Below are 24544 nucleotides of genomic sequence, written 5' to 3' on the forward strand. Positions count from 1 at the left end.
GTAAGTTTTCCTGATTGTGAACCAACTTGTTACCCAAGAAATCCAGTTATGGGTCTAGCCTCAGCAACTTCCACCCCTGTACAGCTACCGTCAGAATGCCAAGAATTCCAAGACGTTTTTCAGAAGGAACAGGCTAACACGTTACCTCCCCATCGGTCTTATGATTGCCAAATCGATCTGGTACCCAATGCTCATCTACCTTGTAGTAGGATTTATGCTCTTACGGAACCTGAGAACCTACATTTGCGTCAGTATTTAGATCAGTACCTAGCCAATAGTTTTATTCGCCCGTCCAAGTCTCCTGTCTCCTCAGCTCTGTTCTTCGTGCCGAAAAAAGAGGGCGACCTTAGAACATGTATAGACTATCGCGCCCTAAATCAAATAACGATTAAGAATCGTTATCCTCTGCCCCTGATCCCTGAGCTTATTGACCAGGTGAAAGACGCTTTTGTGTACACCAAGTTAGATCTCCGAGGAGCTTATCACCTGGTGCGTATAAAAGAAGGCGACGAATGGGAGACTGCATTCCGCACCAAATTTGGGCTCTTCGAATATCAGGTGATGCCCTTCGGTTTGTGCAAGGCACCTGCCGCCTTTCAGTAATTTATGAATGATGTTCTTCGGGAACTTATCGACGTCTGTGTCATTGTTTATATTGACGACATCCTGGTGTACTCCTCTTCAGAATCCGATCACAGAAAACATGTTAGGGCAGTTCTTGAGAAATTGCGCCAGCACAGACTATTTGCAAAGCTCGAAAAATGCGTTTTTCATACCACAGAAGTTGAGTTTCTCGGATTCATCCTGACACCTCAAGGAGTCCGAATGGACTCGTGAAAGGTGGACGCCATCCTCAAATGGCCATCTCCTAGCTCGGTGAGGTGAGTTCAGAGCATGCTCGGCTTCGCCAATTTCTATCGAAGATTCATCTCGGAATTTTCCCGAACAGTCCACCCCATCACAGCTCTCCTAAAGAAAAACAAACGCTTTGAATGGACTCTTGAGGCCGAACAAGCCTTTCAGGACCTGAAAACCAAATTCACCTCTGCACCTATATTGAAGCACCCGCACCCAGATCTCCCTTATATTGTGGAAACCGACACATCCAGTTCGGCCATGGGAGCTGTCCTGTCGCAAAGAGACCAAGAAACTAACCAACTACACCCTGTGGCCTTTTGGTCCAGGAAATTTTCTCCTCCTGAAATCAACTACGCAATTACCGACAAAGAGTTACTGGCTATTAAATCTGCTTTCAAGGCTTGGCGTCACTACCTTCTCGGGGCAAGACACACCATCACCGTAATTACGGACCACAGAAATTTACAGTATTTAAAGACGGCCAAGGCTCAATCTTCACGACAACTCCGATGGGCTCTATTCTTTGCGGAATTTGATTTTGTAATTGCCTATCGCCCTGTCTGCAAGAATGGTAAAGCGGATGCCTTATCCCGGATTGGCATGGAAGAACCCAATTCGAGTTTAGAACCTGTGCCAATCATACCTGAACAAAGAATCTTAGGCCTAACTTCATTGCTGTCATGCTTTCAGACTCACCCAATCACGACCGGGTGATAAGCAGGCGGCGGAGAGAAACGTGGACCCCTCCCGCGATCACTTCTGCTCGATCGTTAGTGGGACGCTACACTCTGAGGCATCCCTGGCGTCGATTTCCACGCCTGCAGTGGGGATTGCCTTGGAGATTGCAAGCGCGGAGGAGATCACCACTCCATACTGCGGTCCCCCGCTCGACACGATTCGTCACGAAGAAGGGGTCATGTGACATGGCTTCCAGGAAACAGGCATCAAATGAACCACTGGATCATGTGACCAAGTGAAAGATCATGTGACCAGGAAACCGTCCCCGATTGGCCAACGAATCAGGAAGACTGCAATAAAAGGGGCTTGGCCTTTGCACACATTTCTTCTCAGCTGATCTCTCAGCGTTTAGGGATTTCCTGTGTTTTGAACTTCATGCCTATCGAATTTCTAGGATTTTGGACTTCGGTTTTCTTCTGGATTACCCTCAAATTTTGGCGCTTGGATTTCTTCTGACCTGTATTACTGGATTATCTGAACTTTGAACTGTTTTCCTGGATTGTTTGTGGATGAACCTTTGGATTTGGCGCTTGATAAACCTTCAGTTCCCTCTTGGAACTTTGTCAAGAACTGTGCACCTACAATCAAGCCCTCTCCTCTCCCTTTAGATCCCGTGGTCCCGTTATCCCCTCTGCACTACTCATCTGACCCTTGGGGAAAACTCCCTTAGATTCAAGTCACTCATCATTTACCTCCAGGGTAGGTCTTTCTTATTATTTGTTTATGCTTGTTGTGAATACCGTGTAGCCATTAGCTAACCTGGTATTTTCTTTGCAGCCACCCGGGACCTGGAGTTTCCTGTTTTCCCCACCTGTGGCTCCAATAACCGGTCAGCGAGTACTTTGCCCCTCTCTGACTGGTGCTTGGGGACGGAGGTATACTAATCCACATGGCCCTCAGGATTTGACAGACTGAGAAGCCGTATACCACTGGATTATGGATACCTCCGCCGGGATCCGGTGGCTGCGCTTGTACAAGCAATCACTGTCTTAAGGGCTGACATGACAGCCGCTAACACGGCTATTCATCAGCGGTTAGATGCCATACAAAGTGAAAGACCCGCCTTACCACCAGATGAGGAGTTTGGAGATGCACCCGAACAGGCTGCACCACCTGTAGGGGCAGTGGCTCCAGCCCCAGTCTACGTCCCCACCCCATTTCCTTTGGCGGCCCCCGAGAAATTCCAGGGTGACCCACGTAAATTTTGCACTTTCCTAAATCAGTGTAAGCTACATTTTTTTATGGCGACCACAGGCCTTCCCTGATTCGACTACTAAGGCAGCCTTCACTTTGTCCCATTTAAGCGGCATTGCCGCTACGTGGGCGAATCCCCTGTTGGAGAATAATAGTCCCGTTTTGTATGATTTTGATAGACTAGTGGCAGAAATGACTAAGGTTTTTGACACACGACATAAAGCGCAAACACGGGACTTCGAATTCCTAGATTTGACCCAAGGAAAAACCACATTAATAGAAAACATAACACGCTTCAACCAACTGTCTGTCGAAACTGCCTGGCCAGAAGAAAAAAAGGCAGTTGTGTTCTATAAAGGTCTCAGCGAACGTTTGAAGGACGCCCTGTCCGTCATACCTACCTTACCTACTCAATAACCTGAATTGGTTGACTTGGTCTTACAAGTTGATGCCCGGTTCAATGAAAGAAAGACTGAAACAAAGAGAACGAATCCAGTATTTTCCCTAAGCTCGAACTCTACAGAACAAACAAGCGAACCTATGCAAATAGGGGGAATACGCAGTCCCATATCACCCTTAGAGAGAGAACGACGCAGACAGGCTAATGCTTGTTTTTACTGCGGAGTGTCATGTCATTTTGTCAAGGAATGTCCCCGAAGACGCAAACAAAAGACAACCGGTTTTCTGAAGGCTCGTCCTTAGATAAGGGGGCGCGGACGAGCCTACCAGTGCAATCGTACATACCCCCTTCATTGTCGGATTCAACCCGGCCTTTGTTTCTTCTGGCACTTTTGTTTTCCTCTGACAATGTTAAACACCAGGTACAGTTGGTCATCGATTCAGGGGTAACAGGTAACTACATTGACAGTGCTTTGGCCACGTCCCTAAATCTCCCTTTACAAAATAAAAAAAATCCAGAACCTGTACAAGCGGTTGTTGGTTCTCCGTTGATTTCGGGCCCTATCAGGCAACAGACGGCACCCATAACTCTCATATTGCAGGACACACACCAGGAAACCCTTAGTTTTGACTTGATAACTACCCCTCAATACGGTATTATCCTTGGTATCCCCTGGTTACGCACACATAATCCGCTCATTAACTGGTCCTTGAGCTCCATTTCTTTCGAATCCTTGTATTGTCAGGAACATTGTTTGTTATCCCCAGAGCAGGCAACGACACCAGCACAAGCGCTCGGGGCATTAGCTCATTTATCTTTACAAGAATCACAGATGGAGGTTGACCCTCCTAGGCATGTGGTAGGTTCGGTTTCGGCCCAGATACCCTCACAATATCATGACTTCTTGGAAGTGTTTGATAAAAAATCATCTGAACACTTACCCCCGCATCGTCCCTTTGATTGCCCGATAGATCTGGAACCAGGGGTCCCTGTGCCCCACGGACGCATATACTCCCTTTCAGCATCTGAAGACCTGATTCTTAAAGAGTACATACAACATTCTTTACGTTTAGGCCACATCAGACCCTCACAGTCTCCTGCAGCTAGTCCTATTTTCTTTGTATCCTATAGGGAAGGCGATCTTCGCCCCTGCATTGATTATCGCCGTTTGAACAACATCACGATCAAGAATAGATACCCCATACCCCTTATCACTCCACTGCTAGATCGTCTCACACATGCCACTATTTTTACCAAGCTCGATCTGCGAGGAGCGTATAATCTCATACGCATCCGAAAAGGGGATGAATGGAAAACAGCTTTTTGTACCAAAAACGGCCTCTGCGAATATACCGTCATGCCCTTTGGGCTATGTAACGCACCCGCAACCTTCCAGAGGTTTATGAATGAGATATTCCACGACATCATAGATAACTACGTGGTGGTATATCTGGATGATATTTTGGTATTTTCTCAATCACACCAAGATCACGTCACTCATGTACGAGAAGTCCTGAATCGGCTGCGCACACACTCCCTTTACGCTAAACCAGAAAAATGCCTATTTCACGCCAAGGAAGTAGACTTCCTAGGTTTTCACATCACGTCTGGCGGTTTGTCTATGAATTCAACCAAGATCCGTGCAGTCGTAGATTGGCCCATTCCACAAAATGTCAAAGAAGTGCAGTCATTCCTTGGCTTCGCCAACTTCTACAGGCGATTCATTGCAGGGTTTTCAGCCTTGGCTTCCCCATTAACTCAACTCACTAGCCCCTGTGCCCCATTTGTTTGGTCCTCTTCTCAACAAGATGCTTTTTCAGCTCTCAAAACGGCTTTTACCACAGCCCCTATTTTACAGCATCCCAATCCAGATCTCCCCTTTATTCTTGAAGCCGATACCTCTTCCTATGCTCTGGGAGCTGTCTTGTCTCAATCATGCCCCTCCACAGGTCTCCTACATCCGGTTGCCTTTCATTCTTGAAAATCCACACAGGCTGAAATCCATTACACAGTCACAGAGAAAGAACTTCTCTCCATTAAAGATGCCTTCCAAGTCTGGCGTCACCATTTACTTGGGGCAAAACATCAGGTCACGGTTTATACTGACCATCGCAATCTTCAGGATTTGGCCACATTCAAGTGCCCCAATAGCCGCCAAGTCCGCTGGCATTTATTCTTTGCAGCATATGACTTTGTCATTAAGCACCGACCGGGCATAGCCCACGGCAAAGCGGACGCTCTATCCCGCATTCCTGGGGGCGTCTCTTTGCCTGTCTTTCCAGAGACACTTCTGGACAGCAAACACATCATCTGTCTCTGTACGCCAACTAAAGACTTACTAACCTTAGTTCGACAATGGGTCAAGTTACATCCAGAACAACTACGGGAGTGGGAGATAGAATTGTATGAAGGTCTACCATATATACAGGGCAGAATATACTTACCACACCAGATACTCGCTCTATTGCATTAGAATGGTCTCATGATGCTCCCATAAATGGTCATCCCGGCCAGAAACGCACACTGGCCTTGCTCCAACGTTGGTGTTGGTGGCCTTCCATGAACAGAGATGCAATGGCTTATGTGTCTTCCTGTTCAATTTGTGCCCAATGCAAAAACAGAAAAGGTCGTCCTCTAGGCCTATTAAAACCATTGCCTCTCCCAGTAAAACCCTGGCATACAATTACGATGGATTTCGTCACTGACTTACCTAAAGTTAGTGGGTTTGATACTATTTGGGTAGTGATTGATTCCTTCACGAAGATGGCCCGATTCATTCCCTGCACAGGTATATCTACAGCACCTGCCCTGGCTGACCTCTTCTTCCGCCATATCTTTTGTTTTTTTGGGTTACCTTCTATTGTCATTTCTGATAGGGGCTCCCAGTTTACTTCCCGATTTTGGCAGTCCCTTACGAGACAACTAGGTATTGACACACGCTTCTCGTCCTCCTACCATCCCGAAACTGACAGGCAGACCGAACGTGTCAACCAAACCATGGAGCAATATCTCTGTTGTCTCTCCTTACAACATCAACAATCCTGGCACAAACTACTGCATGAAGCTGAATTTGCTTACAATAATGCACCCCACTCATCCACACCTTTTTGTTCACCTTTTTTATTCCTTGTATGGGCAGCATCCTCGCACACTTCCTATTCCAGATGTACCTCCCCTACTCTCTCCTTCCGTTTCCTCATGTATACAGCATCTTAAAGACATTCATTGCCAGGTCATATTACATCTTCAGGAAGCACAGGCTTCTATGTGTCGGGCTGCTGATAAGAAACGGACTACAGCCCCCACTTATGCAGTTGGGGATCGGGTATGGCTTTCCACCAGACACCTACCTGTAACCGGATGTCGTAAGCTGCTTCCTCGCTTCGTGGGGCCGTATCGTATTACCAAAGTCATCAATCCAGTAGCCTACAAGGTTTCCCTGCCAACCACTTGGCAAATACATCATGTGTTCCACACTTCCCTTCTCAAACCATGTCTTCTCTCCACTCGTATCATTCTACCTCCTTCCCCTGTAATGAAAGGTACTTCTGAAGAGTACGAGGTCAATGATATTCTTGGATCCCGTCTCACGAAGGGCCGTCTTTATTATCTAGTGGACTGGTTGGGTTACGGCCCGGAAGAAAGATTTTGGGAACCTGCTGATCAAGTACATGCCCCACTTCTAGTTGCCCGGTTTCATAAGAACAACCCCCATAGCCCACGAGGACGTGTGCCTTTGAGGGGGGGTTCTGTCATGCTTTCAGACTCACCCAATCACGACCGGGTGATATGCAGGCGGCGGAGAGAAACATGGACCCCTCCCGCGATCACTTCTGCTCGATCGTTAGTGGGACGCTACACTCTGAGGCATCCCTGGCGTCGATTTCCACGCCTGCAGTGGGGATTGCCTTGGAGATTGCAAGCGCGGAGGAGATCACCACTCCATACTGCGGTCCCCCGCTCGACGCGATTCGTCACGAAGAAGGGGTCATGTGACATGGCTTCCAGGAAACGGGCATCAAATGAACCACTGGATCATGTGACCAAGTGAAAGATCACGTGACCAGGAAAATGGATCATGTGACCAAGTGAAAGATCATGTGACCAGGAAACCGTCCCCGATTGGCCAACGAATCAGGAAGACTGCAATAAAAGGGGCTTGGCCTTTGCACACATTGCTTCTCAGCTGATCTCTCGGCGTTTAGCGATTTCCTGTGTTTTGAACTTCATGCCTATCGAATTTCTAGGATTTTGGACTTCGTTTTTCTTCTGGATTACCCACAAATTTTGGCGCTTGGATTTCTTCTGACCTGTATTACTGGATTATCTGAACTTTGAACTGTTTTCCTGGATTGTTTGTGGATGGACCTTTGGATTTGGCGCTTGATAAACCTTCAGTTACCTCTTGGAACTTTGTCAAGAACTGTGCACCTACAATCAAGCCCTCTCCTCTCCCTTTAGATCCTGTGGTCCCGTTATCCCCTCTGCACTACTCATCTGACCCTTGGGGAAAACTCACTTAGATTCAAGTCACTCATCATTTACCTCCAGGGGTAGGTCTTTCTTATTATTTGTTTATGCTTGTTGTGAATACCGTGTATCCATTAGCTAACCTGGTATTTTCTTTGCAGCCACCCGGGACCTGGAGTTTCCAGTTTTCCCCACCTGTGGCTCCAATAACCGGTCAGCGAGTACTTTGCCCCTCTCTGACTGGTGCTTGGGGACGGAGGTATACTAATCCACGTGGCCCTCAGGATTTGACAATTGCAAACTATTGAGGACATCCAAACGCAAGTAAAACAACTTCTAGACTCTTCAGCCTTACTGGAATGGAGTCAAAAGGGTCCTCATTACACCGTTAAGGATGACTTACCCTACTTCCAGGAGCGGTTGTTTCTGCCTAGTAAAGAATTGCAAGAACTTGTTATTGCCCATCATCATGAATCATTAATGGAAGGACACCCTGGTATCGCTAAAACGGAGGAAAAAATCAAAACGCCACTTCTGGTGGCCTTCTTGGAGAAAAGTCATAAAGTCTTTTGTATTGTCTTGCGGAATTTGTGCCCAAAACAAGGGTCAAAAGAAAAGGCCAGCCGGCCTACTTCAACCCTTGGATATTCCACCGGCACCATGGCACACCTTGTCAATGGACTTTATAACTGACCTGCCTCCTTGTGCTGGTTACAACACTATCCTTGTAATTGTGAATCTATTCTCCAAAATGGCCCACTTTATCCCTTTAAAAGGTTTGCCTTCAGCTTCCACCTTGGCCAAGGAATTTCTGGAGAATATAGTTCGCATACATGGTTTCCCTTCCATATTAGTCTCGGATCGTGGAAGTCAATTTATCTCCCATTTTTGGAAGAAGTGTTGCCAACTAGCACAAATAGATGTGCGGCTATCCACCGGCCACCACCCCCAGACCGACGGACAAACCGAGAGAACCAATCAGACTCTCGAGCAATATCTTCGGTGCATGTTACACCAATCCGAGTTAAATTGGAAAGACATCCTTTGGATCGTAGAATATGCATACAACAATTCAGTGCATTCTGGAACCGGACAAACTCCTTTTTATACTTTGTATGGTCACCATCCTCGGACCTCTGATCTAGATCCACCTCTGACCCTGGAAATGCCTGCAGTAAATCATCTGCATTCCACAATAACCCGAGCCTTCAAAGAAGCTGCAACTCATTTACAGCAAGCCAAGAAAAAGTATAAAGAAAACGCTGATTTGCACCGAAGTAAAACTCCTCCTTACCAAGTAGGAGATCAGGTATGGCTAGCAATGAAACACTTACCCCTCAAGGGCCCGCGAACCTTCAATCCCAGATTCATAGGACCTTATCCCATCAAGGCTATAATCAATCCTGTGGCCTTTAAACTGGATTTACTGTCTAACATGCGTATTCATCCAGTTTTTCATTTATCACTTTTGAAGCCAGTACAACCAGGGACCCGACTGTCCAAGCCTCCAGATCCAGTTCAAATTGAAGGGGAATTAGAATTCGAAGTTAAAGACATTTTAGACTCCAAGGTGTTAAAGTCCAAACTCTTCTATCTTGTTGACTGGAAGGGATATGGACCTCAGGAGAGATCGTGGGAGCCTAGTAACCATGTTGACGCACCTCGATTAATACAAAGGTTCCACCGGAGATTTCCGAACAAGCCAAAACCCCCGGAGGGAACAACCTTGGGAGGGGCATTGAGGGGGGGGTACGGTCATGATGCCTACCTCCAAGGAGCCAGGTCCGACCCAGCAACCCCAGAGGTAGGCATCATTTCCCCCAGGGAAGTGCCAGCGGGCCCAAGCTGGGGCCCTTTGGACACAGTCCTGGCGCCCTAGGCGCCAGGCTCATGTTGGACCCCTGTCCTGGCGCCTTAGGCGCCAGGCTCATAAAGCTAGACATGTGTTCAAGTGTTTTAAGGTGCACTTACCTGATGCAGACCATGCTGCTACATCCAGGCCCTCTTGAGGCCTGAATGGAACTACTTTACCTGTGGAACTACTTTCCCCTGGGTGTGGTCGGGGAAGGATACATACCTGATCGGTGGAAGGATACATACCTGGAACTTCTTCAAAATCTATTTAAACCAAGCCCGATCAGCAACTCACGCTTCGCGTTGTTCTGCTCCTTGCAGCTGGACGCTCACCGTGTCAGCTCCTGCATCTGGACTTCAGCCAAGCCTGTCAGCATCCTGGGTCACCTGCTAAGAGAGAATTGGAGAGAAAAAAGACCTTATCTGCTAAATCTGCATCACGGTGACTTCACACCGATGATCCTGAAAGGGAAGACATCATTTTAAAAGCATTTCGCTTAGATCGCTGCAGCGCTGCTTTTCACTCACCTTTCCTGGGCACCTCCAGCTTCAGCAGCGATCATCCGGATCCGCAGCCACTTCCCAGAGCCTAGAGAGAAAAAGGCAAGAACACAAGGTGAGAGAAGGAAGGGAATAGGAAAAGCTCAGTTTCCTTCTAAGACTTACCTGTTGGGTCATTCCCATTTCATTTCGGGTCCTGCCGCTTCCTGCCATTCCGGACCCCGGCCCCTATGGGGAAAAAAGACAGTCATCGAATGAGCGAATGCAAAGACATTACCCGAACGCTCATCCAGAACTTACCTGTCATTTACTGGAACTGCATGTTTCACTTCGGGTCGGCGCCATATCTCCGGCATTCCGAACCCCGGCCCATAAGGGGAAAAAGACATAAGCATTAGCGCTTGCTGCAATAAGACAATGAACATTATTATTAAGCTTGAACTTTTGAACTTGCTACAGAACTCTTACAGCGCCTTACCTGAATAGTCAAGCTTACTTGAACTCCCATCAAACCTCAATCCAGTGAAGTAACTGGGTTTCAACGCGCCCCTGCATCAGAAGCAGGATGGAGAACTCATCCTTCCAGACCCTAAGGTAATACTCCCTTTTCACGCACAGGGGAATATTCCTGCGAGCCAGTGAGTCCATCTTCAGAGTCCTGCGCTTCACCATAGAAGAAGCATCAGCACTCGAATCAGGTGAGCGTGACATTGGCTTTTCCTTCAGAGGAAAGAATTCGGAATATACTACTGCAAATTCCGCAATATCAAACCGGTCGTCAGATAACCGTACGCGAAGCAATGCGTTTGCTGGGCATGATGGCGTCATGTATTTACCTGGTCCCCCACGCGCGCCTGCGCATGCGTCCCATGCAAGAATGGTTGGCGAAACTGTGGTCTCAGGCAAGTGGTCAGTGGGACGATCTAGTGGTCGTTTCGCCAACACTTGTACAAAGCCTCCACTGGTGGACAAGAGACAATCTATCCAAGGGGAAACCCTTTTACGATCCCGAGATACAGGCGGTAGTCATGACGGACGCATGCCTGACAGGATGGGGAGCTCACCATCTCCACCACACAGCTCAGGGTTTCTGGTCTCATACAGTGGCCAAGAATCACATCAACCTGCTAGAGCTTCTGGCAGTTTTCAGAGCACTTCAAGTGTTCGAGCCCCACCTACTGAACCTGTTGGTGCAGATCCGGACGGACCGCACGGCAGCCATGTTCTACCTGAACAAGCAAGGAGGGACTTGTTCGCCAAATCTGTCCAGACTTGCCCAGAAAATTTGGATATGGCCACTCGGACGGAACATCTTTCTGTCATCTCAACATGTTCCAGGGGATCTCAATTCTCTAGCGGACGCTTTGAGCAGAGATCCCCTTCGGGAGGAACACGAATGGTGTCTACACAGAGAAATCGTAGAAGATCTCTTCTCTCAGTGGGGTTTCCCCACTATAGACCTATTCGCCACAAGCGAAAACAGACAGTGCCCAGGATTAGCATCCAGGTTTCCCCAACCAGACTTCCTGGGGAACGCCCTGTGGATGAACTGGTCAGGGATGTTTGCGTACGCTTTTCCACCAACTCCTCTCATCAGGAAGGTGTTGAACAAGATGAACAGAGAGTCGATGACGCTCGTCCTAGTTGCTCCCATGTGGGTGAGACAACCGTGGTTTCCACACCTACGCAGACTTTCGGTGTGCAATCCCATCAAACTCCCGGGCTGGTACAATCTTTTGTCCCAGCACCAAGGTCAGAAGCTGCATCCTCAACCCAACTCCATGAACCTAGCAGCATGGCTCCTGAGGTCATAGACTTAGGACATCTCAATTTACCACAGACGTGTATGGACATCCTAAAATAGTCTAGGAAATCGAACACGAGGCATTGCTACTTCGACAAATGGAAGAGATTCGTTATCTGGTGCCAGAATAAACAAATCAACCCAGTTGATTGCACTCCTTCCACAATCGTGACATACATGCTCCACCTGCTGGACGCAGGGTTGATTTTCAACTCACTAAAGGTACATCCTGCAGCGTACACCACCTCAAATAGCAAGGTGTCGTGGTGGAAGGTTAAAGCCTTCATGGAGGGAGTAAAGCGACTTCATCCTCCTATATCTAACCCACCACGAGAATGGGACCTGAACGTGGTGCTATCTAAACTCATGGGCCCCCCATTCGAGCCCATGCATAAAACAAGTCTCAAACACCTGACCTATAAGACTGCCTTCTTAGTAGCTATTACATCCATAAGAAGGTCAGTGAAATTCAGGCTCTGTCAGTGCAGGATCCTTTCTTTACTATTCATAAGGATAAGCTGGTTTTACGGACACACCCTAGGTTCTCACCGAACTTTATTTCTAAATTCCATGTAAACCAGTCCATCGAGCTTCCGGCTTTCTTCCAAAACCCACAAAGCTCGGCTGAGGTTAAACTACACACCCTAGATGTGCGTAGGCTGGTCCTTTACTACGTAAACAAGACCAGACCGCTTAGGAAAACAGATCAACTCTTTGTCTCTGTAGCCACAGGCAAAGAGGGAGATCGTGTCTCTAAGGGTGCCATCTCCATCCAGTTGTGTTACTCTCTTTCTGACAAAACTTTGCCTTTTACGCCCAGAGCCCACTCGACAAGAGGCATTGGGGCCACTCTGGCTTTCATTGCAGATGTTCCCCTTGACACTATTTGCAAAGCAGTTACTTGGAGCTCTATTCACACTTTTACTCAGCACTACTGCATTGACACCCATTCCAAGAAAGATACTCAAGTGGGACAAGCGGTTCTAAGACATTTATTTGCTCATGACCCTTCTCAAATCCCACCTCCTTCTAACACTGCTCGCTAATCTATACACAGCATGTGATCTAAGCAAATTCCACAAGCCTCAGAAGGGATACATTACTCACCGTAATCCTATTTCTGATGCTTGTATCTGCTTAGATTCACATGCGACCCACCCTTCCTCCCCTCTGAGAGAAGGCGCATGGATGCTTTCAGTCTTATCTTATCTATCATCTATCTGCTTGGATCATCTGTACTCGCGCTACTCCTCATGCTACCTCATGCCAGGAAAAATACAATCTAAGGGTCCTAGACGCGTGAGGGATCATGGGTACAGTGGACACACACTAGGGATAGACTGGCACGCCCTGTGTCGGCGCCCATTTTCGAGTTTCAAAAAGCAAACTATGCACAGCATGTGAATCTAAGCAGATACAAGCATCAGAAATATGATTACGATGAGTAATGTATCATATATATATATATATATATATATATTATAAGGTTCGTCATAATAAGTTTATTCAGAAAACGATTATCCATAAACCACAAAAAAATAGTAAAAATGCATAACACAAAATCCAATTCTACATTTAAAAAAAAGGTGATGATATAAACTTAAAAACATTGTATCTTAAAACAATTTTAAAATGTGTATGTGTGTAAGTCAATTAGTATCCACAATAAACCGGTTCAGTAGGTTTTCAATGTTCAATCAGTTTTGGGCGATAAGTTTGGTTCTCCGGTACCAAGCCCTTCTCAAATAGTCCACCGTTCTCCAGGCCACTGGCAGCGTAGCAGCTGAAAGCAGATAACATAGAGCAGGCCTAGCATGCGACATGCCAGCGGACCAGAGTAGTGGCAAAAGTGTTTTCCGTCTTAAGTCTGTATAATGTGGGCAGAACAGCACAAAGTGTAGAAGGACTTCCAACGGCCACTGACAACAGGGGCAGGCTATAGGTTGCGCATTGTGAGTCCAGCTTTTTGTTCGTGCCCTGAACCATAGGCAATCAAACCGGGCTCGAGTCAGGGCCCAGTGATCTACAGGGTTATCACTGTGGAGCAAGTACGGGTGAATGGCGTCTGCAGTTGTTAATACAAATGCCCAGGGCGAAAGACTCCCTATTTGCCACAAGGATGGATTTAAACTATATATAGAGTTGGGGAGAATTTTCAGTTTCTGTGCTAATTCCCTTTAACCTGAGACCCCCATCACTTTTGCTGGACTTTTTCTAATTTTTTTATTATCTCCTGAGTGAGTGGAGCTTTCTACCCCTCACTCATTCTTTTTTTTTTTCTCTGACTGAGATTTGTATTCTTACTGTTTTGGAGGGTCTGGTAAGATCCCTACGTTTAATACAGGCATCTGATTTTCTTTTGAGAACTACAGTTGCCAAGAACAGTAAGATAACTTTGATCTTACTTTTTCTTTTGTGGGTCCAGCACACATCATCCTCTTTTGCCATTTTTCGTTTGTCAGTTCCTTTTGGGCTTTTCTTCGATCATTTAGAGTAGATTTGAGTCCTTTTGTGAGTTTTGCCTTGGACATGCTTCAGCCCTGAAGCCCGCCCAGCCTCCATGGGAAGGCAGGAAGTGAGGGGGGAGCCTGAAACACTGTCGTTTGTAGGTATGCCTGGCTGAAACCAGTTCTAAGTGGCTGGCTGTCATGGAAAACAGCCAACCCCCCAGTTGATTGACAGCTCTGAGTGTGATTGAATGGGTTCCAGCATATACGGCGAGGATTTTGGGACCACAGGCAGTCGATCACTGGATCAAGAAATCCGAAGCAGAAGACGAGCAGAGATGCCAGCACCACCTTCCAGGACCGCAGAAGCACCGGTGAAGCCCTTCCGCTTTGCTGACCCCATTTTCGTATAGACGGAGAAGACCCACCAAGGACGACTTCCTTCCTTGGGCTGGTGAGACCCACTAGCCTCAAGACCTTCTTCATTTTGGGCCATCCCCGATGTTCTGAGACTTTCCCGGACCGCAGAACACCCATGACCGGGGTACCTGGACCATTATCGAGTGCATGATCTTCCGAAGATCAAATCTGGCTTTAAATTTGCAGGCATCCGTGTGGACCTCCAGAGGCAGGAATGCTTCACCAAAAGTACCCTCACCAGAGTTCAGGACCGAATTAATCGTAGGGAATCCAACTGACCATATTCCTTTCTTCTTGGCGCTGAGAAAAAGGCGTCAAAACAGAGCTGCTGAAGTCAGATGAATCCGTTGCTGCTGACCGCTTCTGCCGAGTGCTGCTGCAGAAGCCCACCAAAGGCCCCCCTTTCGTCACCACGACCAAGGAGCAGGAATCCGGGTCTGCAACGTTGCACCTAGAAGGAAGCCGGCTACAATTTCTTCTTCATTTCCAAGGTACTGTGGGGCTTGGGTTGTAATTACTTCGGTGCTTCCTTGCTTGGGAAGTGCTGCTTTCCTCAATTGAGAGTTAACCTCAACTCCTCTCTTCAGGCCTAACAGCATGTGTGTTATCAGGAAGGCTTCCCTTGAGCTCCTGTGTTTTCTTCATGAACCACTGACCGGTTAACTAACTTTTCTCTTGAGATTGTCATCAGAACTGGTACTGTCCATTTGACTTTCTCTGCTGGTTTCCCAAAGGTCCATCTTCTTGATCCTACTGGCTTTGGCAATGCTGGTTCCTCCATACACTTTAATTGTCAACACTTTTTTATTGTTAGGCAACAGACTGCCTACATCCCTCTGGGACAGTGTACTTGTTAGTAACAGTTGCTAGCTGTGTTCTGTCTAACCTTAAACTTTTCCTCCAATCTCAATTTTGCAAAGGTGATGCACATAAGTGCTGTTAAAAACTTTAACTGACGTCACTCTGTAAAGCATAGATAAAGTTACTCAGCTGCATTATTGTTCCTTCTATAATTTGATTCCATTTCTAATTGAATGTTATTGTTAGTTGCTCCATTTTACATTTGCTTGTCTGCCTTGTGTATATTTAAATACGTATATTTTAATGCAACTTGCACTGAGTATGTGTTTTCTTGTGTCTATGTATGTACCAATTTCTTTATACTGTTCTATAGCTCACATTGCTCCCTCCTAAGATGAGCCTGACTGCTCAGACACTCTGCCGACTTGTGTAGTACAGGCCTATATTAAGAGTTGGATCCTTAATACCAAGAGATCAGTCTTATGAAGTCCTACACCAGTTGGACTTTAGAAAAATGTACCTAACGTGTGTGTTATGTGATGTGTGTGTGTGTGTGTGTGTGTTACGTGATATGTGATTGCTGTTATACTTACTATTTGCGTTTTGTTTTGCAGAGAACCAGCCTACTCTGGTGCCATTCCATCTCAGGTTAGTCTATATTTACTCTGTTAAAATGTTGCCTACGTTGAATTCCTTTTTTTTAGGGAAAATACCAACTCACTTCATCTTAGCACCATGGTTGCTTTCACGATTGGACAGACCTGCAATGTCACAATTTTTATCTGGCTTTATACAACCATAAAACCATTTTTGACAAAGTAGTGGTGTGTAAGTAACTTTAATATTATTTATCTGATGAGGTGTTCAGACCTGAGGCTGTAAGAGGGTGTCCATTTTTAAAATGCTATCTGGGAGCATACAGTGGGGAATATTGTATTGGGAACCTTAGAAGCATGTAGTGTTGGGAAAACCATAAGAGGAATATTGTGAGGCGCAGCACTTGCCAATGAGCCAGATGAAGTAGGAGCACAGTGTGAAATGAAACTTGCAATTGGCCACTTTATTGAAACCGGCACTGTAAGCACATGGATTTGCTAGTATCCTGCAGTTGAGGTGTTGAAAACTCCCCAATAAGTGGTGGTGTAGCATACTATGGAAAGTATGCTTCAGATGAAGTTCCAAGACCACCCGGTATGGAGTGCTGTGTTGGCCCTTTTAAGAATTCAAGGGTTGTTGCACTTTGAAGTTGAATGGGGGTGGGTGAAGTTGGAGATTCTTAAGGAGTGCAGTCTCGGCAACCTCAAGAGTTAAGTGTTGGCAACACCTGAGTTTGGACTCTCAGCGTTCAGCAGAATGTGATTTAATGCTGTTCAGTGTCAAGGGCACACTTCAGATAAAGCAGCAACAGATTAGAATGGCCTATACTGATGAAACTGGTGAGTCAAGATTTTAACCCTTTGTGGCTACAGCTTTATGTTGTTTAGCTGACGCTTTAGTAGTGCAACGTGTGGGTAACATTCTAACGATTGGGCTCCCTTTGCTTCACCAGTTTGTGCAGGTCTTTGGTGTCCCTGTAGGGGGCACTGATAGATTATTGAGGGCTGGCTGCATGTGGGCTCACAGCTCCTATAGTTCAAGGCGTTTGTATCATGCCAAACTGTTGGAAGTTTATTGGTGGAAACCTCTTGCACCTCTGCTGATCCTCCACCTATAGAAGGCACTATATCTGGCCTACCCTGATTGCTAGTGTGCAGCACCCTTCTGTTTTTAAGGCAATCATTTCCCTTGTTAGTCCAATATTAAAAATATGCTTTATATGCCCCCTAAAAGTATATTTGTCCATTAAATGTAGTTAGCTCTCTGAAGTAGCATTTGCTTTCTTGTTGGGGCCGAAATATCATTTTTGGGGGTTCTGCTCACCCTTTTTACTGTTCCCTAAATGCTTTGCTTTCCCCCCTCTTATATTTTGGATCTTTGACCTCTTTTTAAGGGCAGAGGAACTCCTCCCTGCCTCTGAAGCCTTTTAAAGTATGTGGTCCTTGATAGCCATAAGGCTCCTATGCCAAAGGTACTTTTTAAGCAACCCGTTTTTATCACCTTGCATTGGTTTTGCTGAGCAGGCGTATGTGGAAGGCGATTTACTTCATTCGTAGCACAAACCAAGTTTATGATAGTTATCAGAGTGTTATTGCCGAGTTTCAAATTTGAGGGTACCTAGGAACTATTTTCGGTACTGCATGTAGCCTAGAAGAGCCTGGTTAGCTTAATACCTCCAACCAGGAGCTACCTTTGGCTCCCCAGGCCAACTGATGCCTAACAAACCCACCTATGGTTAATTTAACTGGGTGCGTTTGGAACAATATATCGATTAACATTAGGGCACATCTATACAATATTTAAAGCTTAAGGGTTCATAAATAATAGACCTAATGGTATGTTATCTGGAAGTTAGATTTGTGGAGAGCTATCTACTAGCTCCTTGTTCCACACTAGTATCTCTGGGTCACTGGTTAATGCTGAATACCCAGAAGCTTCTTTTTAGCTCCCCATTAACCAGTCTTAATTTCGATCCCTACAATGTAATCTTTTTTTAATGTCCTTACCTCTTGCTTCTTGGGCTTCTTTTGTTCAGGGACACTTGGGTGTCCCATTTTGCTGTGTGACGCTGGCGTAACCAGGAATGCACCATCCCGCCTCATCTGCTTGCCTGAGCCGTCCTCTGTTGCCCCCACCATAGCAGACTTTGTGGGCTCTCTTCCTTTGTTCCTGAAGGTGCCGTTACCTGCGTTGTTGGTTTCTCCCTTCCTCTGGGAGCCACCTTGTTTCTTTCACTTGTGGCTGGTGGGTCCCACTCAAGGAAGAGTGATTGTTCTTCTTTTTGGCTGTCTGTTTCATTGTTGGTCCAGGGTTCAAGTTCCTGGGTGACTTAATAGCTTAAATTAAATTGTCTTGCAAAACAAGAGCTGCTCGAACAGCTTGTTTCGCCCTACAGGAATGGTATTATTTGGAACAACAACCATGAGTATTTATTTCTGATGCTTGTTAATCTGCTTAGAATCACATCCTGTGCATATAATCCGGCACCCAGTGCTAACCGCAGAGTATTGCATCTTGTCTTTCGGGTACCAAAAGGGGACGTCGGCACAGGCGTGTCTGTAACACTATCCCTAATGTGACGTGTAGTGTACCCAAAATCCCTCATGCGCCGAGGTCTCTCAGATAGTTTTTTTCCGCCCAGATAACTCGTCGCCCTATAGCAGAGCTCTTTCAAAAGAGACATTGTTTATCTTCTATACCGACTTGTCGGTTATTCCCCGTTAAGTCACTTCAGTCACAAGAACATCTTCGACGAAGACTGCGGGGGATTGGTCTACGGTGGTGGATTTCCGCGCCTAAGATCCGGCGGCCGGACTTTCCACATGGTCGGGCCCTCTGGGGTGGCCATATTTTCGTTCGGTATGTCTTTCCTCCTTTCCCCTCTTTACCCTTTTGGTCTGGTCATCTTCCCCTTTGGCTATGGAAAGGACTCATTTTAGCTTCTGCCCTAAGTGTAGGGTCAGATATCCTTGGAAGGACTAACACAGGACGTGCAACGCCTGTCTCCCTCTAGAGCACGACGAAAAGCGGTGTGCGGCCTGCAAATTCCTTTGGCCTAAGACCCTTAAGGAGCGCTGTGTAAAGCGGTGGGCCATGCACGGTATGTCGTGGGTGGAACCCCCTTCCCCACCGCCACACCCGCTGAGGGTGACGGGGGCACCTCAGATGACCAAACATTAGCTGCGGATGTAATAGACCATGCGGCGGACACTTCAAGATCTGCCACGCCCGTTCCCTACCCTTTAAGGCCTGACTCTGGTCTCGCTGCAGGGACAACACCCGGCAACGGGGACGTACATACGCATCACACTAACCATACAACCCCTACACCGGTTTCAACGTCCTCGTCGAAAAAGGTGAGGGTGCCAACAGGGCCGCTGAAAATTCCGACGGTTTCCTCAGATCGCGCAGATCCAAAGCCTTCCCCACATCCGCAACAGCTTCTTGAGACTGAGCAATCTAAATCAAGTAAGGGCGCTACTCCAACAACTTCACATGTCGAAGCGCGGAAATCTGACGCTGCGACAGTCCCGAAGGCCGCGGTAAAGTTACGACTAGGCCGCTAATCGAAAAACCGACCGCTAGGCCCTCTAGCGTCGCAGAAGGTAAATTACCTAACGATGGACCATTGGAGCAATTATCTCATGCCGATTCTGTGGTTTTCGAAGACTGCATCGAGAGGATTACGGCAGTGGTGGGACTCCTGGTTCCGCCTAAAATCATGGGGCAAGCCGCGGAAAAAAAATCTTCGGATGCGGTTGGGACCCCGATTCTCACGATACTTATGAAGATAGCCAAGAGCCTCTTTCCGACACCCTAAGAGACTCTTTTCGACACCGTAGGACGTAAGATGTTTTTCCTCCCGTAGGCCCGTCTGGGTCCTTTAAATGGACTCGAGAGAAATTCGAAGGTGTATGGACCGGCTGGAGAGAATTCAGTTTTTCTGATCATCCATCCCCTAAAAGGTCTCGTGGAGAGCCTAACCCTCAATTTTCTTCTCACTATCAAGAAGATCAGCCTTCTGTCCCAGTTCAACATGAAGACATTGTCCACTTGGACACCTATAGGGACATTTACAATGAAGAGGAAGAAGCTTCATTTCTACAAAATTATGAGGAACAGCAGGGTACCACAGACAATTGGGACGAAACCCAGCAGGAGGGAACGGATCCGTGGACACTGCCACATCAAGATACTGATATATTGTGTTTGGACTCCCCTCCATCCACTCCGGCTCGTCGGGCCTCGCCGGTTGATGACCAGATGGCCTTCAACTCTGTTGGAAAAGGCAGTTGAACATTTTCAGATCTCGTCTCAAGAGGCAGTGCCTGAACAGGATTTAGTAGAGGATATCCTTAAGGAAAAACTTCCATCTAGCCAAGCCATTCCCCTCCCTCCTTAATTCCATCAAGAGAAGGTTGGCCCCCTCCTTGGTATTGCCAGCTCAATCCCGGGCAGTGAACCCAAGAGTCGCAAATTGTTTTGGCTGTCTCCATCCGACCCTCTATACATAAAGGGCACGCGATCCCCGACTCGCTGGTAGTAACTACCACCCGAAAAAGGGCAGGGGTACCTCTTGCCATGGGGGAGGCACCTCCTGACAAGGAATCCAAGAGACTGTATGCTCTAGGCAAACGAGGTACCTCGGCGGCCAAATACACTACGCGGATAGCAAATAATACTACGCTATTGGCAAGTTATGCTGACGCTCAGTGGAATCTGCTCCAGGAAGGCCTCCAAGAGGTTCCAGAACCTGTCCGAGCAAAACTTCTCGCTATTATAGTCTAGGGAAGACAAGTGAACCAGAATGTGATTAAAGACACCCTGGACACTGCCGAAACAGAAGGCAGGTCTCTGGCCCAAGGGACCCTACTAAAAAGACACGCTTGGCTGCGTACTTCAGAGTTTAAACCCGAAACGCAGGCGTCTCATCAATAAGCCTATTGAGGAAGCTGACCTCTTCGGTAAAGCGGTTGAGGCATTGGAAACAGCCAAGAAGGAGCATGAGACTCTTAAGTCTCTGCAACAGATCACACAAAAACCTTCCCCCCCCAGAGAGGTAACAACTCTTGGCGGTCCTTTCGAGGGGAGTCCCGTGCAGGTCAAAACAACTATGGCACGGGGAATTTCAACACAGGACAAACTTCAGGAAGCCCTGCATACTACCCTTCAAGCGGTCAGTGACGCAGCAGAGGTAGAGGCCCCAATCCTAGAGGAGCCGCAGTCTCTGGTCAAAAATGACCACCAGATCCAGGTCCCCTCCCACGTCACCCCGTTCGGGGGCGATTAACATCTTCCTCACGGCATGGGAGGGGATAACTTCAGATCAGTGGGTTATAAAGACAGTCGCCCACGGGTACTCTGTGGAATTCGCCCGACCTCCACAGTTCAGACCGCCGCGCTCACATCGCCTTTCACCGGACCATCTGCAGATCCTGAATCAAGAGGTGGAAGCGCTGCTGGGAAAGGACGCCATAGAAGCCGTCCCTATTCTTCAGGTAAACAAGGGGATTTATTCTGTGTACTTCCTTGTACCCAAAAAGGACCTCACCATGCGCCCTGTTCTAGACCTGCGCCCAGCAAACAAGTTCATAAAACCCCAGAAGTTTTGCATGGTAACACTACAGGAAGTGATCCGACTGCTGAAACAAGGGGACTACATGGCAACATTGGACCTGAAGGATGCATACTTTCAGATTTCAATGTTGCCTGTGCACAGGAAATATCGGTTTCTGGTAGAGGACAGGCATTACCAATTCAAGGTACTCCCCTTCGGCATCGCCTCAGCGCCAAGGGTGCTTACCAAAGACCTGGCAGTGGCTGCAGCACACCTGCGCAGACTATCCGTCCCAGTTTACCCTTACCTCAATGACTGGCTCATCACAGGGGACTCTTACAGCACATGTCTTTTGAACACCCAAAAAAACAGATCTTCTTTTCAGTCTGGGTTTCTCAATCAACGAGAAGAAATCCAGTCTAGTCCCCAGTCAAAGAAAACAATTTCTGGGAGCTCTAATTCCGACGGAAGACTGCCTCGTCTTCCCCTTCAACGAGAGGGTTCAGAACATGATTTTCCAGATCCCTCAATATGTAGCCAGTCGGGAGGTGACGGTTCGCAAAACCATGGGCTTGCTAGGAATGATGGTGTTGTGCATATACTTGGTTCCACATGCGCGGCTGCCATGCAAGAGTGGCTCTAAATCTAACAGCCAGTGGTGTCAGTCCAGCGGACAATGGGAGGATCTGGTAGTTGTCTCGCCAGCCCTCGTTCTCTCTGCAGTGGTGGTCAGGAGAAAACCTCTTGAAGGGGAAGACCTTCACCACCCCTGCAGTGAAAGCCACTCTCACAACGGACGCATCTCTCACAGGGTGGGGGGGGCACACCTGCTTCAGCAGACAGCACATGGAGTGTGGTCCCCTCTGGTAGCATCCAACCATATAAATTTACTGGAGCTATTAGCGATGTTCAAGGCATTTCAGATCCAACTGCAAGGATGGAAGACCGTGCTGATTCTAACTTACAGCACTACTGTGGGATGTTTTAACCCACTAGTCCATGCCCTGCAACATTCCTGTGCGCTGCTTGCATCAGGAACATCAGAATGGCCGCCAGAAAGCATTATGCACGCTAAAAATCACCCAGAAGTATGCAGGAAAACCTGAAGAATAGGCCGCCAATCCACTTTTGCCTATGTCAGTGGTAACACAGAAGACCACTGTCATTTGGCTACCCATAAAGTAAAAGGAAACTACTGGAACAAGTAATGATGCATTGCAAAAGAAACACAGAGCTGTTTGAAAATCTGTTTTTCTTGGCTGTCAAATTTGCAAAAATCATTGTTCACAAATCACACAAAAGATCCAACCCCCTTGTTGGGTGTTAAACATCATTTTACTTCAAGACTCTACATAAATACAATGTCAGCAGAAGTACATTTATCGGAAGAAAATCCACATTTAAAGATGCTTGATTGGGAAATATGTTGAAAATGGGCGCAATACCGCTACTCGCCTGTGTCAGAAGCTGGCGATCTCTAAATCTGTCATGTTAAACTTGTGTCTCAAAATCGAAGTGTGGGGAAAGAAGAGACTTCCTATCAAAGGAAATATAGGTCGCCACTACTTAATTTTCATATTGAAAAAGAATGGAATTGAAGATATATTTGTTTATTTTTAAATTTGTAACTTTAATTTTCATAAAGAACAATGTCACAATTTACTGTAAGGTAACCTGATTCAGCTAAACTTCAAAGAGGTTATCCCCCACTGAGAACACACCACCCTTTTCCTTCCCACCGAAAGGAGAGGATCTCTCATCTGGATGCTAATGAGAAGAGGAGGAGACTTGCTCTGCTGCTCTGTTAAAGAGACAATGGGTTTCTTGAACTGAACGGAAATGCTAATTTGGGGCGTCAGCAGAAACCAGCCCAGGCAGGAACAAGCTCATGTTACTCTCTGGCTCAGCCAAGCCTTGGAGGCGGGCCAGACTGAAAATGTGGATTTGGAACTGAAGAAACTGTATGTTTGAGAAAAAGACTTGTAGGAAATTGTGCTGAACTGGTAAAAATATGGAATTTAGAGGTTATTAAAATGAAAAGGTCGCTCACAGTTTAAAACTAATCTGGAATCTGTGCTATGATCAGAGACTGAACCACGAAAATGTTAAGATTGTAGCAATTGTGATAATGTTAGGAATATGAAAATGTACAGGAATATACTTGGATGTTATGTGCATGTATGTGAAATAAATCGTACAGATCCGATAATGGGTAACCAACCAAAAGCGCGAAAAACTGTCATTTTTGAACCAAAACTCATAGGAAGATGAGACTTTGACAGAAGCGTACATTAAGTAATCTGTAATGTAAATATGTATCATGAACAAGTTGGGGATATTGGATTTTCTGGGTAGAAACAAAGGGGAGGGTTTTTCTCTGGACCATAAACACAGTGTCACTCTGACACATCATGACACACTGTTTCCTTCTCAAATCAGGGGATAGGGAATTCTCTGACCTATCAGATTCTTAGAGAGTTGGGCATCGTATAATCAACCTACCTACCCCCTGGAAAATACATAAATAGGGACTGCTGAGGACAGAAAAGACACACATTCACCCATCAACTGATCGACTGACGAAGCGCTCTGCAGGAAGAACCCATATCCACACTCCAGAACCCATCTCCCGACTCCAGAACCCTGAAGCAAAGGCCCAATCCAAAACGCCGAACCCTTCTCAGCTGGCCTTTGAAATCTTGCAACTTGATTTAACCCCAAACGTCCACGGGGCCTAACCAATTCAACAGCCTGGCTGTGCTGTTTTGGCTACTTCTGGCTAAGAACCCTTGCCAGAACCCCGAGATCCAGATCAGTAAAGCAGAGCTGTACCCAGAACCAACCCGTCAGATCCAGTCCAAGAGGCCGTGCAGACCAGAGTGCCTTGCTGAGAGCAGAACCAA

General features: G+C 46.8%; 1 protein-coding gene across 1 annotated transcript in view; it reads left to right on the forward strand.

The window, feature by feature from the left end:
• DLST (dihydrolipoamide S-succinyltransferase) overlaps positions 1-24544 on the forward strand; it is an 851089-nt gene that overhangs the window by 125812 nt on the left and 700733 nt on the right. Inside the window, exon 2 of the mRNA XM_069637668.1 lies at positions 16102-16135. Within this exon, the coding sequence (XP_069493769.1) occupies positions 16102-16135 (34 nt within the window). The remainder of the gene's footprint in view (positions 1-16101; positions 16136-24544) is intronic.

This window comes from Ambystoma mexicanum, chromosome 14 (genome assembly GCF_040938575.1).
Source record: "Ambystoma mexicanum isolate Mex_15411 chromosome 14, UKY_AmexF1_1, whole genome shotgun sequence".
NCBI lineage: Eukaryota > Metazoa > Chordata > Amphibia > Caudata > Ambystomatidae > Ambystoma > Ambystoma mexicanum.